This window comes from Castor canadensis, chromosome 1 (assembly GCF_047511655.1).
Source record: "Castor canadensis chromosome 1, mCasCan1.hap1v2, whole genome shotgun sequence".
Taxonomy (NCBI): Eukaryota; Metazoa; Chordata; class Mammalia; order Rodentia; family Castoridae; genus Castor; species Castor canadensis.
Window position 1 is genome coordinate 94,461,936 of NC_133386.1, and position 20,967 is coordinate 94,482,902.

General features: G+C 36.5%; 1 protein-coding gene across 8 annotated transcripts in view; it reads right to left on the minus strand.

The window, feature by feature from the left end:
• Smap1 (small ArfGAP 1) overlaps positions 1-20,967 on the minus strand; it is a 145,952-nt gene that overhangs the window by 47,952 nt on the left and 77,033 nt on the right. For 6 of the 8 annotated variants that reach the window (XM_074080249.1, XM_020167280.2, XM_074080246.1 and 3 more), the window contains 2 exons: positions 10,990-11,070; positions 4,364-4,444 (listed from right to left, as the gene is read on the minus strand). In XM_074080249.1, coding sequence (XP_073936350.1) covers positions 4,364-4,444; positions 10,990-11,070 — 162 coding nt within the window. The remainder of the gene's footprint in view (positions 1-4,363; positions 4,445-10,989; positions 11,071-20,967) is intronic. The other 2 variants (XM_074080231.1, XM_074080223.1) reach the window with 2 other exon arrangements.

Below are 20,967 nucleotides of genomic sequence, written 5' to 3' on the forward strand. Positions count from 1 at the left end.
AAGGAAAAGGTAGGCAATACAACAGAAAAATAGGGAAAAGTTCTGAACCAAAGGTCTGACTGAGTGGCTCAAGTGGTACAGTACCTGCCTAGCAAGCACAAAACCCTATGTTCAAACCCTAGCACTGCTTTAAAAAAAAAAAAAAAAAAAACTGAACCAAAATATCAAAAGAGGAAATCCAAACAGGCAATAAGCATATGAAAAGGTACCAAGCCTCGTTTGCAATTGAGGAGACAGAAAGCAAAATATGATGGAATGCCATTACATGCTCACCAGGCTGCAAATACTCAATGCTGTAGTGACAGTGGAGTTTGCTGTAAGAATATCTTTGATACACACTTTGGAAAATAATTTGACATTATCCAGTAAAGTTCAATGTGCACATACTTTATGACCCAGCAGTTCTTCTCCTAAGTACACCTTAAAGAAACACATGCTCAGATGCATGTATAAAAATTTTCATTACATCACTAACCCAGATGTTCAATAGTGGAATAGATAAATTCAGAAATAGCTAACTATAACAGATATTCTATCTATTGCATTTATAATAGAATACTACAAAGTAATTAAAATGGATACACTATAACTATATACAATACAGATGAAATTTTCACTAAAATATCAAAATATAAAAGAATGTGTAATATTTTATTCATAATTGAGAGAACTAAGCCATATTGTTTAAGAAATACATGAAGATCAGGTATATCACTCGGTGGTAGAGAGCTTCAGCTTGTCTAGTACAAGTAGGTCCTAGGTTCAAACCCCAGCATATCAAGAGAGAAAAAAAAGATGCAATGAATTAATGATTACTTTTTTTTTGCATGGGAAAGGCAGATGATTTTTGTTTGGGAAGGACTAGGGAGGGGGGATTGTATAATTTCTGGGATACTTGCCTGCCTCTATTTCTAGACATGAGTAGTGGCACACAATAGATTATTTTAAATGTACATTGTGTATGTAAAAGCATACATGTAAATTATACATCTAGCATAGTTCCTGGAATATGGCTGATTGTCAATAAACTCAACTAATACTTAATAATGAGTACATTATTCTGACTACTGTGACTACTCTTGTTAGTATCTTCCTACAACTACACCAATTTTTCCTGTGTAGATTATTGATTCTCTGTGGAAATATCAGCTCAGGGAGAACAGAATAAAAACAAATGCCTACGTGTGAAGTAAAGCTTCTTTCATTGTGCTATTTTCTTCCAGTTTCTCCATATTCTTATATGCACCTTCTTTCTTACACATTCTGTGCTATTTTTTTAAATAAAATTTTGATATAGGAACTAAAATTTTACCAAGTGAATTTTCTCTACATAAAGCCCCTACCATCAGCAGCAGGAGTCCTGAATCTCTGCAGGTTGAATAAGATGAAGTGTGAAGTAGGTTTAACCAAAAATTAATAAATTAAATAAAAATTTAAAAATTAATAAAAACTAAAATTAAGGGAAACAGTAAAAGAAAAATGCTACATTTCTCACTGTTTACACATGCTATTATGGCTTTTCTCAGTATCCTGGTACAGAGACCCCATTCTAAGGTAATTGTAGTTCATTTACACAGCTGACAAGAGAAGGCAATTATTTATGTGCAAGGCTACAAAACATGAGTCATTACAACAAATGCTTACTATATTTTAATGATTAAGTATCTTTTTTAAGGGAGAAAACAAATACCTGATGTTTTAACAGTGATTAAGTTTTATAACTTGCCAAGTAGAACAAAACATCATATAAACTATGTTCAAATTCCCAGTGTTCAGAAACAAAAGATAAAACTGAATAGTAATTTGAAAATTCCTTTGAAATCAAATAGGGAATTATAAGTGTTCACTCACAGCTTATTACTAGCATACATTAAAGAGAAAGTTATCAGAGGACAGTTAAAACTAGTTAAGTCATCAAATTATAATCAACAATTTAATCACCCCTTTAAAATAAGTTTTAAAATATTTAATATCTAAAAATTTTAATTGGTGAAAGGTAACAATTCAGTAAGCTATCGCTGAAACAATGCTAAGTAGGAATAATCAAAGAAATTTTACTGGAAAGGTATGCCCCACTCCGTCATCCTGTCATACACTATCCCCCATGTCAGAGTCTGTCCCCATCCCCACCAAGTGTGCCTGCCTTACACAGGCACGTGCGTGCGCGCGCGCGCACACACACACACGCGCACACACACACACACACACACACACACACACACACTCAGGGCTTCCATGTGAGCCTTGCCCTAAATCACTTTGTTTTTCAGATAGGGTCTCCTGCTAACTTTGAAAGGGCTGGCTTCAGACTGCGATCTTCCTACTCTCTGCCCATACCAGCAAGGACACAGCAGGAGCCACCACACTCAGTGCTACTGGAAAGTATTTTTCAATCATTTTTCAAAGAATGCCACATAGCAAGACAGCTTTCATGGTCTTTAGATTTAATAAGTTACTTAGTAATAAATAATAGTTTATGACTCTTTCTCCATGACTTTTGAAATCAAATTACTAACAAATTATGTATTTATCCTTAGCATCACAAGAAACTGTTAGAAATACAGTAACCCCACCTTATTCACAGAGTTATTACACACACCAGGCTTGGTCAAAACATAATTTAAAAAATCAGGTCAAAAACAAAAATTTTTAATTCCCATGCATATTTATGCAGCTCAACTGATACAGTGAAACTTTCAGTCAGCTCTGTGTTATTGTCAGTTGTGTTTAAATTATTCTTGATCTTCTAAGGGTTTCACTGTCCTTAATTTTGTGAAAATATGCTTCCCAGAAAGCAAATGGTGCCAAAAGATCTGGTAAAGTTATGGTAATCGTCCCAAGCTAGAAAGGTCAAGTAATGTGCTTAATTTTGTTTAAAGGTAGCTGTCTTTAGTGGAAGCTGGTGGCATTCTGGGAAAAATGGATCAAGCATCCACAGTACAGCATTGAACTCTATGCATCTTAAACATGTGAAGTTTTTCCTCAGTGGCAGTCTCCTGCCATTAGTATACTCACAGATACCAAGGCTCTCCTATATAAAGAAACCAAAGACTCTGCCCTACCTGACTGATACATGTTAGGTAAGGAAATGATAAATGTATTCAATTACCTAATTCATCTAATTCAATAACACAAGCTTTTATGTAATAAAAGCTTTTAAGTAATAAAATCAAAAGCATAGCAATGCCACCAGATTTTGAGAAAAAGAGAAAGTACACCTAGTTCAATGTTTACAGGGGCTTTATGGAAAAGGTAAAATGAGGAAGTTTTAAGTAAGAGGTGAAGAAAGGAAAGGACATTCTTGGCAAAACAATTTAATGAATATGGAAAATACACTCAGATGGCACAGGACAAATGTAAAGGTGTGACAAATGAAAGGTGAAAAGTAGGAAACAGTTTCATATGGTAAACAGTTTTGAATGCTACACTAAGGATTGGAGAGTCTTGGAACACTTTAGTCTTCAATGTTACCATGTCTCCATTTATGTATGATAAAATCCACTTAAAGCTTACCCATCACAGTTACATAGTTCTTTACAAAAGTATCATGTTCTCTTTACCTCTATCCTGCATATTACTGCCAAAATACTCTTTTTTTTAAAAAGTTTCTGAATTGTGTGTATTACCTGACTTAGAAATTGAAGTGCTGGCTAGGCATGGTGGTGCATGCCTATAATCCTAGCTGGCGCTTAGGAAGCTGATGTAGGAGGACTGAGAGTTTGAGGCCAGTCTGGGTTACAGAGCAAAACGAAGGAGATAAGTGGATAGGAGAGGTGAGCAAAGGGGAAGATAGGGGAGGAAGAAGAAAGTGGAAAGAAAAAGTAACGGAAGTGCTGTCTATAGCTTTTCCTCCTCCAGTGAATAAACATGTCCAATTTGAGTTCAATCCGTCATTCCGGACTTACTTTTTACTACTTCTTATTCAAAGACATATACCTTTGTTCAAACTCACTGTTTTTCTAAAGGTACTTCATCTATTTTGTTTCCATGCCTGTCTTCAGGCTGTTCTCTTAAACTAATGTTCTCCTTAACACTGCCTAGGCTCAAGATCTAGGTCAAATGTTAGAAGCTTGGGAGTCTTCGGAAGGCCTCTTTCAGGATCTTCATGTTTTAACTTCCACTGAAGTCTGATGTCACTCCTTAGAGAATACTTGTCCTCGTGGAACTGACTCGATCTGTACCCACATATTTATAACTGACTATAAAACATATATGTCATGTTAGAAAGATATGCTTGGTACACAGTAGTAATTCAACAATTAACTTGGTGAAAGAATGATTATTTTTGTATCATAAATAGGTCACTGATATAAGTATACAATTATGATAGCAATCTTAATAGATCTTTTTAAAGGAATTTTACCTTTTCAGTTGTAAGTGGTTTTGCAGGTTTTTCTGGCTCCTTTTCTCTCTTTTTCTCTTCCTTTTTTTTTTCTTTTTCTTTCTAAAACATAGCCCAAAGTTTTAATAAGTTTAGTTTTTAAAACATGGCAAATTTTAATTTGTTTTTATTAGTTTAAATCATCATTTGAGAGGCAGAAATATCCTATCCTTACAGTATCTAGGTGCTACTAAAATATAAAGATAAGTACAACAAATTCATATTCTCATTGAGGTTTATGTGATGTCACATAAAAACATGAAAGTGAGACAATTTTCTCAAAACATGGAAAATCTCTCAAAACATGGAAGTGAGACAATTTTGAACATTCTTCGTATTTTATGGTTTTGTGTTTATTTTAAGCAAATGAGAACTCCATTCAACAAATTCTCACTACATCCTCACAAAGGTTATGCTTCTTAACAATAATCATATTGTTGAATTTTGAATAAGTAAACTGATAAAACCGACTTATCTCAGGGATGAAGATACATTATAACAAGCAAACATGAGAGTAAATGTATAAAATCACTTTAATTTTTTTAAAAATCACAAAATATCTTCAGACTATTATCATGGTTTTGTGTTTTTTTAAAGGCAAATATAATTATTTTCTTGTTTAAAAAAATTGCAAAGACTGTGTGGGGATCAGAGGCCACTGACTAGTCAGGCAGCTGAGATAAACTATAATGGTATGAGGTTCATGATTTTCATTTCTAAGGATAAGACAATACATAATATTAAAAAACAAAGACTAAACACAGTAACAAACTTTAAGGGCTACAAAATGTCATGAAATGAAAATGAAAAAAAAGATTAAACAAAGACCATTATTACAACATTCAGAGACAAGAAATGCCTAGAAACCTAGAATTGGAAAACTGTGTCAACTGAGCACTAACCTAACCCTTTAGTTTCTTGGCAGCAAACACAAAAAGATAAACTGACAAACCTAGGAAAGACATCATAATAAACACATAGAACTTCATCAAAATACCTAATGACTAAATTTGCATCCATGACTTTAAAATGGTGTTTGGTACAGCCTCTATTAGACTTAGTTTATCAGGAAAGATAATACTGGGAATTCCTACGCTATAATGTGAGAAAAATAATAAAATTTAATAGGGCTATACAAACCAGTGATACAAAGGTTTAAAATCAGGCAAAACTAAGTTGTTTGGGGGTATGTATACCAGTTTGAAATTATGAAGAAAACCAAAGAAATGACGATGATGATGACGATGATGATGAAAAATTAATTACTTAGAAGGGATGAGGCAATAAAAAAGGAGAGTACTTGGCAGCTTTTAAAGTGATAAAAATATTCAGTTTATACAATGATTTATAAGTATTCATTAAGCTAGATATACACTTAATGTGCATTTCAGTACTGAAAAGTAAAAAGACACTAAAGGCTGAGTATAGTAGCTAATACCTACAATCCTAGCTATCTAGAAAGCAGAGATCAGGAGGATCATGATTTGAGGCCAGCCCAAGCAAAAGTTAACAAGATCTCATCTCAATAAATAAGCCAGGAATGGTGACATGCACGTATGGTCCCAGTCAAATGAGAGGCTATAGGTACGTGGATTGCAGTCAGGTGAGTACTGGGCAAAATGCAACATTCTATCTAAAAAATAAACTAAAAGAAGCCAGGGTGTGGTGGTTCATGCCTGTAACTCCAGCTACCCCAGAGGTGGCAATCAGGAGGACTGTGATTTGGGGCCAGAACTGGTAAAAAATTAGCAAATTCTCATCTCAATCAATAAAGCAGGCATGGTGGCACAAGCTTGTGATTTCTGCCTGGGCAGAAACCCAAGACCCTACCTGAAAAATAACCAAAAAAGCAGAAAGAGCTAGGAATGCGGCTCAAGTGGTAGGACACCTGCCTAGTAAGCACAAGGCCCTAAGTACAACCCCCAATACCATCAAAAAACAGTAATAACCTAAAAAAAGCAAAAAGGGTTAGAGGTAATGCCTCAAGTGGCACAGTGCCTGCCTACCAAACAGAAGACTGTGAGTATATAAAATCTCGGTACTGCCTCCCCCTAAAAAAGAAAAAAAAAAAGGCAATAAACCCCTTAAAAACATAACTCTAAAACACTACACATACCTGAGACAGTGTAATTTAGTATTTACTATATGATATAAAATAGAGGAAAGAAAAAAATTGGTCCTGGTCCCAAATTTTAATGGAAACTGACAGCAAAGATTTTAATGGCATGAATAAGCAATGTAAAGTACAAGTTTTACAACAGCAAAAAAAAAAAGCTGGGTGCAGGAGGCTCACTCTTGAAATCCCACCTACTTGAGAGACTGAGTAGGGAGGATTGTGGTTCGAGGCCATCCTGTGCAAGTAGTTCACATGATCCCATCTCCAACATAACCAGAGCAAAATGAGCTAGAGATGTGGTTCATGCAGTAGAGCACTGCAAAGCCCTAAATTCAAATCCCAGTCCCACCAAAAAAGAAAAAGAACAGCAAAAAAATTCTAAACCATTTTTATTATTAACCTTTTCTTTTATTGGCCCTCAGTAAAAAGCAGTGAGTGTTAACAATAATTCACAAATCAGTGACAGCATTTGTATAGAGAGCTACACTAGCACTATAGAGCTGTTTCACTTTGTAGCAAAAGGTGAATGCATGGCTAGAATTTCCAGAATCTGGATAAAAAGACATTTTATATTTGAGGCTCCTTTTCCACTAAGATTCTCTACAACTGTGTCAATAATGCTTCTGAGGAACAAAATAAAAGTTAAGATAAAGTTGAGCTTTCTGAGTACCGAAAGTGCTAAAACCGAAACAGCAATCTCCACGTTAGCTACTAAATGACCTTATGTAAAAACTGGCGTTTGCCAAGAGCACTAAGAATACTGAAGTAGTCTAGCACAGTCAGAAGAACATCTACAAAGTTGGGCATATTTCACAAAAAACTTTTTTGTATCTACCAAATGTTTAGACTTCAGACTGGAAATAAAAAAGGTATGGGGCTTCCTGGATAACTATAAATATTACCTATTGCTGACTCAACCAAAACCCAAATCAAAACCTTCATTTCTCAAACACAACTACTACTTATTAAGTGATTTCTTATTGTCTAATTTAATCTTTGCAAAAACTGTCCAAAATAAATGTTGTCTTTACTGTCCTTTTGCAAATGAAGAAAGAAAATCGTAGTAAAAGTAATGCCCAGAGCACCACAGCTAATCAGCAGCCCTTTGGGCTGAGGGATTAGAGACACCAAACTCTCAAGTCTAACTATTTACTCTGGTCCAATGGGGCTTTGCTGCTTATTATTGTTGGTTGCTCCTTACTATGTGACAGACACTGTTTTGACTCATTTCATCTTCACAACAATTTTATGAGGTAAGTAATATTATCCCCAGTTTATAAGAGAAGAATAAATAAGATGTACAAAATTCCTTTATTATAAAATGTTTTCTAAATATTATTAAAGTAATTAGTAAAGTTTACTGATGAAAGCAATGTGATAGGACATTCTTACTAATATGCTGAGGATAAGTCACTACATAACCTCTCAGAGCTGTTAGTTATTGCTGTGGTCTGAATATCTGTGCCTACCCCCAAATTCATATGCTTAATGCCAATGTCATAGCATTAAGAGGCAGGGGGGTGGTGATTAGATCCTTATGCCTGGGATTAGTGTCTTTATAAAAAGAAGCCCCAGAGAGGTCTACACTATTTCCATCATGTGAAGTCACACCAAAAAGGTGCCGTTCTATGAATAAGGAAATGGTGATCAGAATACACAGAATCCACTGGAGACTTGATCTTGGATTTGCCAGCCTCCACAACTGTGCAAAACAGACTTCTGTTGTTCATCAGCTAATCAATGTGCAGTATTTTATTAGAGCATCTTGAGGAGACAGAGTTATTTTTCAAGGAAGACATTATCATGAGTAGGGAAGGAGTTCGACTTCCTAAATACTGTGGTTGGTGGACACAAGTGAAATCAACAAAAACAAATCAGATACATTTAATAAGGGGTGACAATGATTTGATGCTCTTTAATACTAGAATTTCAACTAACAAAATATAGCTATCATCTACTCTGATTCCAGATGTGGTATTATGACACAGGTTTTGAAGGAACATTAACAGTATGGGCTCTAACCTCAAGATTATATTTGGCCCACTTATGACTCCCAGCTACAGAATCAAAAACTGCTAAAAGACCAAACAGGACTTCCAGAACCTAAGTAGTTCTAAATCACTTGCCCAGTAAGAACAAAATAAAACATAAGGTATTATAAAACACTAGTTACTAAAACTTGGTTGCTCTACATATAAATGGTATGAAACGGCAGATCTCCTGTTCAAGAAAATGATATAAAAATTCAAGTTCTGTAAGACAGAGAAAAGTACATAGTGGGTTCATTATAACCAAACTGTACTTGAGTGACTTAATTAAATATAAAATCTCTAAAATTTTTGATTATGTACTACAATCTTAAAAAGTTATAAGCACATATATTTCACCATACTTATATACTTATTTGTAAGTACTTACTTATACAGATATATACATATAACACTATACCAACATTATAAAACATATACAAAAGTAGACATTTAAAAAGGATAACAACTAAAGTAGTTAGCTAGGAAGACATTCTAAACGTACTGCTGGGGCTGGGGAAGTAGTTCAGTTGTAGAGCACCTGCCTAGCTTGTGCAAGGTCCTGGGTTTGATCCCCGGTGCCACAAAAAACAGTAAGACTTCAATGTACTGCTGGGCTACTGACACTACATATTAGGGACCCACTAAATTAGATCACTGCTTTCTGAGACCTGGATAACATCAAAGTGTTAACCCGAGGGTTTCTACCCTCTTTCCCTGATGAAAATAATTCCAGGGCAAATTTTGAAAAGGTCAAACTTGCTTTGGGCACCTTTCTACTTTCTCAAGGCAACTCTCACACTCCATTCCTAAATGTACTTTTTCCGTAAGCCACCCACACACTCTCAAATTACCAAGCCTATTTTCCACTTTCATATCTGCTCTTGGTACTCCACAACCCTCACAAACTTCCCTTGCTCTACTAATAACTCAAAGGCTCAAGTATTCCCGCCTCTCTATTCGCATGGCTTTCCTCTTATCACTCAACGTATGCTTAGGGCCAGGGTCTCAACCTCCCTCATTCCCTATCTGTGAGCCATGGGCATCAGACACTGACATGTGTGACATGTTCCACACTCACTCCAAATTCAATCTGTCCAATCGGTTCCTTTTCTTCAACTTGTATTTTTTGTGTTGGGGGGAAGTGGGTGGGAGGTGGGGAGAACAGAGTCTATGTAGCCAAGGCTGTCCTGGAACTCACTATGTAGGCCTGTCTTGCCTAGAACTTGCAACCCCCTGCCTCAGCCTCCCAACTGCTGGTATTACAGATGTGAACCATCATGCTGGTTCTCAAGCCTTTTCCTAATCAATTACCACAAAATTCACGCCCTATAGAGTCAGCAGAGCAGTGCTATATCATGAAAATCTGATTCTATTAGTTCTCCTTCCCCTAAAACTCATCAATAAAGTGCTTGGGCCTTCAGAATAAAGACCAAGCTCCTTCAACAGGCTCTCAAGAAGAGCCAATTCTCCCCATTTTTGCTCCTATTTCACCCATGCAATCCAAAATTCAATCCCCCAAACACTACAGTTTGCCCATATGTTTTATCACAAGCTGCTTTCTCTACTGGGAATGCCTCCTAATCCTTACTATCAAATGCTCTTTTGGAGTATAAGATGCACAGAAAATATGCCTCCTGTACTACAAGCAGCACACTAAGTGTACCTCAATCATAACACATATATATTGCATTATAAACTTCTCCACTGGACTGTAGGTTCTATGAGGGCAGGGGCTGTATCTTACTTGTCTTTGTATCCCTCGTGTCTAGCACACCATTTATTAAGGAATAGATACAAGAAAAAAATGGTACTTGAAAAATGCTTCAAACTCATTCACTAATGTCATGTAACAAAAGCAAAAAGAGTGGAGCACAACGAAACCTCTCATGTATTTACAAGGAAGACTTTAAAAATACATAGTGGTAGGTAGTATCATGTACCCTAACCAACCCCCACTTAAAATGTATTCTAGAAATTATCATCAATGATTCTAAACTCAAGACCCTAGGCCACATACATTTTATCTCTGTGGTGGTTGCTATGGCTTCAAAAGAGAAATTTAGCATTAGCTTTCTTCAAGTGCTTATAATATCAAAATCATAGAAAGAAAAGATTTGTTAAACAAAGACTTTCCTAACAGATCACAGAAGTAACAGATGACAAATTTCTGTAAGTGTAAGGTAGTAATGTACACAATAAAAAAACTAATTACTTAATAGCTAAGATATACTTATGGCCAAATAAAGCAGTCATTCTGAAATTAAATATAACTTAAAGTTCTTAAATTATACCTATGGTACCAGAAAGTATTCAACAAAGCATTGTGTTTATCACACTCAGTTCTGGGGATCATTCAAAATATAAACAACCATGACATTGTTCCCAAATTATGGTACATTGGGAAAGGAAGCTAATTTATCATTCAACACCGCATAATGCAAGTGGTTAAGACATTACTCTACCTCCAATTTGTTTTTCTCAACAGCAGCTTGGAGAGAAGGAGAGGATACCAAAGGCTGAAGAGGAGCATCAGAGCAGGAAATCTGGAGTACAGGTGGAAAGTCCAGAAGGGAGGAAAAAAAAGTAATCAAAATTGACAGGCACAGGGAAGAAACAAAGACATGTATTTCTGAAGTATAAAAGTACTAAGAAGAAGCATGTTAACAAAGGAAAATAATGCATCCAGAAGGAAGTATTGCTTTTTTGTAAAACTTCCATCTGAAATTTTCAAATGGCCTTAGTACAGAACACTGTATTATTTTAAATGGGTTTCACTAGGATAAGATCATACCAAAAGTATCTGAAAAATAATTAAGCTTTTCTGACAGTTCACTTTCAGTCAATGTTACTACTGAAATACTAATGCTCTGAAGCATGAAAAAACACTGTGCCAAGTAACAGAAAGCAAAATTGAGTTTTGTTTTTACTGATAACAACTTTTAAGAATGAAAAAGAAAACCACCGAAATAGTAAAAGTTAATTAAAAGTTTAACCACCTGTTCCAGAAAATAGAAAAAAAAGAGTAGATTAATGTAACAAAATAGCTGAGCAGCACACAGACTTATAAACCAATTTATACACTTACTTCTTTAAGACGGACATGCAAACACCATTTCCAGTGCTACATTTGCTGAATTACCCGAAAGCATTATGAGACAGTTATATATGCAGCAAAGGCAATTTATACATGAAAATGGGTTTCATCTAAAAGCTTTTACACATATCTTCCTACCCAATTTCCACATGCATATTTGATCACTTTAATGGAAGCATTATCTTCCTGCTCTCTTTACTGCCAAAATATAACTGAAATACATTTATAAAATGTATAATAGATCTTTGGAGCCATAAAACTGACATCTCTATATTGCTCTATCATATCAATAGTGCCTATGAGGAAATTTTTCAAATGTGCTATTACTAACAGGTCATTATGTAATGTCAAAATAACACTGAAAGATGACAGGTCGTCCTTTCATCTGCTTGTTAGGTTAGTTATGACAGTAATTCTCGAAACACAACCCAAGACTATAAACTTTAGGGTTTTTTTTTCCTTGCACAGTGTTGACTCTGTTGTGATTATATAAACTAGCTATTTAATTACAACTGAAATAAATTTTACATAGAAGAAAATATACAAAAAATGTGGATTTTCCATTTTAGAAAGGTCAAAATTATGTCTGAGTCTCCGAATTAAAGCTGGTTTGTACTATTGGATATTTATTTCCTAAAGATCTTTATTATAAGTGCATATAGAAAAGAAGAGAAGGCAGGTCCAGCCCCGGGGAAACCCACCACCCCCACGGCAATTTATCTCTTTTTTTTCCCCTCCTTCTCTTCTCCTTCCTCCATTAAGCAGAAGTATAGCATCAACCAGAATCAAACTCTACAACATCCTGAATCCCTAGCCCAGGGAAAGCCTCCCAATCCACTTCTGCTGCCACAAGCTTCAAACCTGCCTGCACATCAACTGGTAGAATGAACAGGTAAGCACCACATACCACACGGGACTCCCCTATCCACTCCAGGGAACATAAACCAGCACAGCCCCTGGACAGTCTGATCCTCACCCCCAACAAAATTAAGAAACAGTGAACTATAATCAAACACGGAGAGTGGAGGAGGTGGATGGAATGCTGAATGTGCACCAATGAAAGGGGGTGGGGCAAAGAACAACAGTAAACAAACACAGGGATAAGCCACCTCCCAAAGCAGGGCAGGCAGTGGATTGTAGAGCTGATCTCCTGAACCACAGGGCAGAATTCAAAACTGAACTGTCCTACCTTGCTGGGGGAGGAGCTGACCAAACAGCTGCAGCTGAAGGATAACACAGCTGTCAGCTGGGGGAAACAACAGCTCCGACCACCCTGCGTGATCTGGCAAACCTAACTCACCTCACAATTCCAATTAAACTGGTAGACAGAAGAACAAAATGCTACTCACACACAAGCCAGTCACTTGGTATGAACATATCAGAGTTTCTGCTTATGTGCCAAAACCAGAATTGGATGCCAGAAGAGTAACTCCAGAACTTAAACTAAGACTGAAATTCTATTGTTCCTGAACCTGGTGTTTTTTTTTTTTAATCTGTTTTTTGTTCTTTATTATATTATTGTGCATTTTTATTCCTATTTTCTTTTTTTCTTTGTGCACTATCAACTTCACCATCACTATCTAATCATCCTTATTCTCACCCACTTCACTCTCCCTTCCTTCTCCTGTACTACAGGAGAAGCTCTTCTTCCCAAATACTCTTTCTGCCCCTTGTTATCTACTCTTTCCCCGACTTCACCTCCCCTAACCGGTCACCACCACATGACCCCTCCCTCCTACACACTCACCATCCACTGACTAGCCTACTGTACCAACTTTATACAACCCCAATCCCCTGCAATCCCTGACACAAGCACCCTACACTACAACAACAGAAATATACCCAAACACACACAAGGGCCACAAAACCTAGCAGCACCCACTCCCCACCTCACCTTTTAGTGCCACCCTAACCAATTTCTCAAATTCTATAGCTACCCTAACAAACATTAACCCCCCCCCCAACTCCCACTGCTTACAGATAATACCACCAAGTGGTCTTCTACATAATATATAAACAACTGGTCAGGCATTGAACCTGTGAATTAGTTATTACTAAATTACACCTCCAGGCCAGGGACAGAAATAGCACACCAATCTAACTAACAACCAATACAGTTACAACACAAAAATTAAGGAAAAGGAAACAGGCAACTAAAACCACCAACTAGCCTCTTAAACACCAAGTGGAGTGATGGGAAGAAGAAGAAGGGATGGAAACCACTCTCCTCAAAAAAAATAATTCAATACAGGGTTCAGAGGGAAAGGAAGAAAATGGATACCCATTTCCTGACCCAACAAAACAATGCAAAATGACACTAAGGAACCCAGAGATGCCCTCAAAAACACCCTCAAAAAAGAAATCTTGAAAAAAATCACTGAGAATTTCATGGAGAAGACACTAGACATGGTTAACCAAAATGTACAAGATGCACTCAAGAAATTTCAAGACACCAAAAACAAAGAACATGAGAAGACACAGAAATGAATGAACCCAGAGGATCCCTAAATGAACATCAAAGTGAAACAGACAACACTATAAACAGAGAGATAAATGAATTAGAGAAGATAATGAAAAATATTAAAGAGGAGGTGTCCAGGATATGGAAAAAATAAGAAAAAGAATCAAACAGAAACACAAAACACAGTGGAAGGCCACACCAGCAGAATAGACCAAGTGGAAGACAGAATCTCAGAACACAAAGATAAAATAAGAAATTAAAGAAAAAACTGAAGAAATGTTAGTCAACTCAAGAGCTGTGAGAATATGCAAGAACTCACTGACTCCATCAAAACACCAAACCTGAGAATCATGGGTATTAAGAAGGAGAAGAGGTCCAAGCAAAAGGGATTCGTAATATATACAATAAAATAATAACAGAAAATGTCCCAAATCTCAAGAAAGTTTTGCCCATTCAGTTACAGGAAGCCTCCAGGACACCAAACACACTTGACCACAATAGAGCCTCCTCATAGCATATTATCATTAAAACAATAAGCACAGAGAATACAGAAAGAATACTGAAGGCTCTTAAGAGAGAAAAAACAAATAACATATAAAGGGAAACAAATGAAAATCACAGCAGATTTCTCAACAGAAACATTAAAAGCAAGAAGGGCAAAGAACTGAGGTATTTCGGGCACTGAATGAAAATCACGTCAACCCTAGGATACTCAAAATAGATGGAGCAATAAAAATCTTCCACAATAAGCAGAAACTAAAAAAAAAAAAAAAAATGACCACCAAGCCACCACTAGAAAAGATTCTCCAAGGAATTCTGCAAACAGAAGATGAAAGCAAACAAAACCGCCAGAGGACAGGAAGTATCAAACCACAGAAGAAAAGACAAGGAATCAGAGTAGCATTGACTCAGCTGCTCACAATCAAACCCATAAACAACAAAAACAACTAAATGGCAGGAATCACCACATACCTATCAATATTAACACTGAATGTTAACAGACACAACTTCCTCATCAAAAGACACCATTTGGCAAACAGGATTAAAAAGGAAGATCCAACAATCAGTTGTTTACAGGAGACCCATTTCATTGACAGAAACAAACACTGGCTTAGGGTAAAAGGCTGGAAGAAGATTTACCAAGCCAATGGCCCCTGAAAACAGGCAGGAGTAGCAATACTTATATCTGACAAAGTACATTTCAAAATTACATTGATCAAATGAGATAAAGAAGGACAGTTCATAATAATAAAGGAGAAATACACCAATAGGAAATAACAATTATCAACCTATATGCACCCAATGTCAGTGTACCAAATTTCATCAAACATACACTAAAGCACTTAAAAGCACATACAGACTCCCACATATAGTGGGAGACTTTAATACACCCCTTCACCAATAGACAGGTCATCCAAACAAAAACCCAATAAAGAAATTCTAGAACTAAATCACAACACAGATCAAATGGACCTAACTGATATCTACAGAATATTTCATCCAACATCCCCACAATATACATTACTGAGAAGAAGCCCGTGGAACTTTTTCCAAAATTGATCATATCTTAGGGCAAAAAGCAAGTCTCAGCAAATATAAGAAAACAGAAATAATTCCCTGCATTTTGTCTGATCATAGTACATTACAATTAGAACTCAACAACAAAAATAACAGCAAAAAACACAAACAACTGGAAGCTGAATAGTACAGTGCTCAATGATCAGTGGGTCATTGATGAAATAAAAGAGGAAATTAAAAGGTTCCTGGAAGTTAATGAAAAGGAAAACACAATCTACAAAACCTATGGGACACAGCAAAGGCAGTCCTAAGAGGAAAGTTTATAGCCATGAGTGCACATATTAAAAAGACAAAAAGATCTCAAATTAAGGACCTAATGCTACATCTCAAACTCTTAGAAAAACAAGAACAAGCAAAACCCAAAACAAGCAGAAGGAGAGAAATACTAAAAATAAGGCCCAAAATTAAAGAAATAGAGACCAAAAATAAAAACACACAAAGAATCAATGAAACAAAAAGATGGTTCTTTGACAATTAAAAAATGGGCAACTGAACTTAATAGAACTTTCTCAAAAGAAGCAATCAAATGGCAAAAAAACACAGGAAAAAATGCTCACCATCTCTAGCCATAAAGGAAATGCAAATCAAAACTACACTAAGATTCCACCTCACCCCTGTTAGAATAGCCATCATTAAAAACACCAACAACAACATATGTTGGCGAGGATGTGGGGAAAAAGGAACGAACCCTAATCCTCTGCTGGTGGGAATGCAAGCTGGTGCAACCACTCTGGAAAAAAATTTGGAGACTCCTTAAAAATGTAAACATAGACATGCCATATGATCCAGCAATCCCACTCCTGGGGATATACCCAAAGGAATGCAACACAGGTTACTCCAGAGGCACCTGCACACCCATGTTTATTACAGCACTATTCACAATAGCCAAGTTATGGAAACAGCCAAGATGCCCCACAATGGATCAAGAAAATGTGGTACTTGAACACAATGGAATTTTACTCAGCCATGAAGAAGAATGAAATCTTGTCATTTGCAAGTAAATGGGTAGAACTGGAGAACATCATTCTGAGTGAGGTCAGCCAAGCTCAGAAGACCAAAAATCGTATGTTCTCCCTCATATGCGGGCTTTAGATCTAGGGCAAATGCAGCAATGTGGTTGGACTTGGATCACAGGATAAGTGGAGAGCACATATGGGTGATAAAGAAATAGGTAGAAAACCCAAAACATGAAAGTGTTTAATGTTCTCACTCCAGAGGAACTAATACAGAAACCTTAAAGCAACAGAGGTTATCATGAGAAGGGATCAGTAACCAGGGTAAAGATCAATTAGAGATGAATCAACATGGGTCATAACACGTGTACACGAAAGCAATGTTAGGAATATTTCTGTATAGCTATCCTCAACTCAACTAGCAAAAACACTTTGTCTTCCTTATTAGGGTTGTCTCTTTTCTTCAACAAAACTAGTGATAAAAGCAGTGCAGGACCTGCCTGGAACTGAGGGGGGGAAGGGGGGAGAGGGTAAGGGAGGGGAGCAGGGGGGGAGAAATGACCCAAATAATGTATGCACAAGTGAATAAAAAAATAGTAATAATAAAAAATAAATTAATTTTTTAAAAAAGATGGTTCTTTGAAAAAATAAACAAGATTAACAGACCTCTGGCAAATCTGACTAAAATGAGGAGGGAAAAGACCCAAATCAGTAAAATCAGAAACAAAAAAGGGCAGATAACAAACACCAAGGAAATCCAGGGAATAATCAGACACTACTTTGAGAACCTATATTCCAACAAATTTGAAAATCTTGAAGAAATGGACAAATATCCAAATACTTTATGATGATCCAAAACTGAAACCCAAGAGAATATTGACTACCAAAAAAGATCTATAACACGAAAAGAAATTGAAGCAGCAATAGTCTCCGAAAAACAGAAAAGTACAGGAACTGACAGATTCTCTGATAAATTCTAAAAGACCTTTAAAGAACTAATTCCAACTCTCCTTAAACTTTTCCATGAAATAGAAACAGAAGGAAAACTGCTTAACTCATTCTACATAGCCAGTATTACATTCACCCCAAAACCAGACAAAGACACATCCAAAAAGGAGAACTACAGGCCAATCTCCTTAATGAACATCAATGCAAAAATCCTCAATAAAATAATGGCAAACTGAATCCAACAACATATCAGAAAGATCATAAACCATGACCAAGTCGGCCTTCATTCCAGGGATGCAGAAGTGGTGTACGCAAATCAATAAATGTAATACAGCACATTAATAATAGCAAAGACAAAAACCACTGTATCATCTCAATAGATGCAGAAAAAGACTTTGATAAGATTCAACACTACTTCATGATAAAAGCTTTAAGAAAACTAGGAATAGAAAGAATGTACCTCAACATTATAAAGGCTATATATGACAAACCTATAGCCAACATCATACTCAATGGAGAAAAACTGAAACCATTTCCTCTAAAATCAGGTATAAGACAAAGGTGCCCACTCTCCCCATTCCTATTCAACATAGTTCTAGAATTCCTAGCCAGAGCAATTCGGCAAGAAGTAATAAAAAGAATACAGTAGGTAAAGAAACTGTCAAAATATCCCTATTTGCAGACAACACGATCCTATACCTCAAAGACCCAAAACACTCTACCCAAAAACTCCCAGACACCATAACAGCTTCAGCAATGTAGCAGGATACAAAATCAACTTACAGCTTTTCTATACACCAATAATGAACAAATTGAGAAAAGAATATAGGTAAACCATTCCATTTATAATAGCCTGAAAAAAATAAATACCCAGGAATAAACTTAACAAAGGATGCAAATGACCTCTACAAGGAGAATTACAAAGCTCTGAAAAAAAAAGACTGAGGAAGACTACAGAACGTGGAAAGATCTGTGCTCATGGATTGGCAAAATCAACATAGAAAAATGGCTACACTACCAAAAGCAATCTACATGTTCAACGCAATTCCCATTAGAATCCCAATGACATTCATCAGAAATTGAAAAATCTACCCTAAACTTCATTTGGAAACACAGAGACTGCAAATAGCCAAGGCAGTACTCAGCAAAAAGATTAACACTGGAGGTATCACAATACCTGACTTCAAGCCATAATACCCAACAGAGCCATAGCAATAAAAACAGCATGGTACTGGCACAAAAACAGATATGAAGACCAGTGGAACAGAACAGAGGACCGAGATATGAATCCACACAGCTATGCCCACCTTTTGACAAAGGCACCAAAAACACATAATGGAGAAGAGTCTACAGCTCTATCACCCTTAACGTGCCCGATCTCGTCTGATCTCAGAAGCTAAGCAGGGTCAGGCCCGGTTAGTACTTGGATGGGAGAACAGACAGCCTCTTTAACAAATGTTCCTGGGAAAAGAAGTTATCTGCCTGCAGAAAACTGAAACTAGATTCATGCCTATCACCCTGTACTAGTTTCAACTCAAAGTGGAATAAGGACCTTAATATCAGAACTAAAACTCTGAAGTTAGTACAGGAAAGAGCAGGAATACTCTGGAAGCAATAGGTATAGGCAAAGGATTCTTCAGTAGAACTCTAGCAGCCCAGCAACTAAGAGAAAGGATGGACAAATGGGACTTCATGAAATTAAAAAGCTTCTGGACAACAAAAGAAATGGTCTCTAATTGAAGAGACCACCCACAGAGTGGGAGAAAATATTCACTGGCTATACATCAGACAAAGGACTGATAACCAGAATATACAGGAAGCTCAAGAAATTAAACTTCCCCAAAATCAATGAGCCAATAAAGAAGTGGGCAAGTGAATAAACAGAACTTTTTCAAAGGAAGAAATCCAAATGGCCAGAAAACACATGAAAAAATGCTCACCATCCCTGGCTGTAAAGGAAATGCAAACCAAAACCACACTAAGAATCCACCTCACCCGTTAGAACAGCTATCATCAAAAACACCACAAACAACAAATGTTGGCGAGGATGTGAGGAAAAAGGAACCCTCATACACTGCTGGTGGGAATGTAAGCTAATACAACTACTTTGGAAAACAATATGAAGGCTTCTTAAAAAACTAAACATAGATTTGCCATATGATCCAGCAATTCCACTCCTAGGGATTGCTGAAGGAATGCGACTCAGGTTATTCCAAAGGCACCTGCACACCCATGTTTATTACAGCACTATCCACAACAGCCAAGTTATGGAAACAGCCAAGATGCCCCACTACTGATGGATGGATTAAGAGTATGTGGTATTTATACACCATGGAATTTTACTCAGCCACAAAGAATTAAATTTTGTCATTCTCAAGTAAATGGATAGAACTGGAGAACATCATCTTAATCAAAGTTAGTCAGACTCAGAGGTCAAAAATCTTATGTTCTCCCTCATATATGAATTATAGACCTAAAACAAATGCTGTAATATTATTGATATGGGTCACACACTAAGGGGAGAATGCATACAGGAGGAATAGAGAAAGGGAAGGAAACCTAAATCTTGCAAGTGTTTGATGTGCCCACTTAGAGGAGTGAATAAAGTAATCTTAAACTGGCAGAGGCCACTATGGGACGGTGACGGGAAGTAGTGAAGTGGTCTGGTAGAAATGAACCAATTCAGGTTGTAACACACATGTGCATGGAAGCAATGCTAGGAATCTCTCTGTATAGCTATCTTTATCTCAAGCTAGCAAAAATGCTATGTCTTTCTTATTATCTTTTATGTTTTCTCTTGAACAAAATTGGAGAAAAGGGCAGAACAGGTTCTGCTTAGAAGCAAGGGTGGTTTGGGGGGCAGGGAAGGGTGCTCAGGGGCAGGGGGAGAGATGGCCCAAACAGTGTATACGCATATTAATAAATGTATAAACAATTTAAAAAAATGAGAAACAAATAAAAATTTTAAAACAAGGGATTAAAAACTTTTATAAATCTCTTAATAAGATAAGTTATATCATAAAGCCTTTTGCTTTTTGCCCAAACTCATGTAAAATCAGAGCAAAAAATATAAAAGGGAATTAGGTGTATTAAGAACATCAAGGATTACTAATTCTTAGAAACTAGCAGGATAATTCATTGTAAAAGTGCTTATTTTCCTTTAGAAAAGATGATAAACTAATGGTCTGCTTCTAAAACTTAGAACCAGAGTATAAAATTTTACTCAATAAATTTCAGTTAAGTTAGCAAATATTTTAATGCAAAAAAAAGGAGGGGGGGAGGAAGGAATGGGGGACTAAAGCTTTAGCACCTGTTCCAGTTGGGAAAGAAAACAAACTTGTTCAGAGGAAACACAATGAAAAGGTCAACAGGTAAAAGAACAAACTGTAGATACTATACAAGAAAA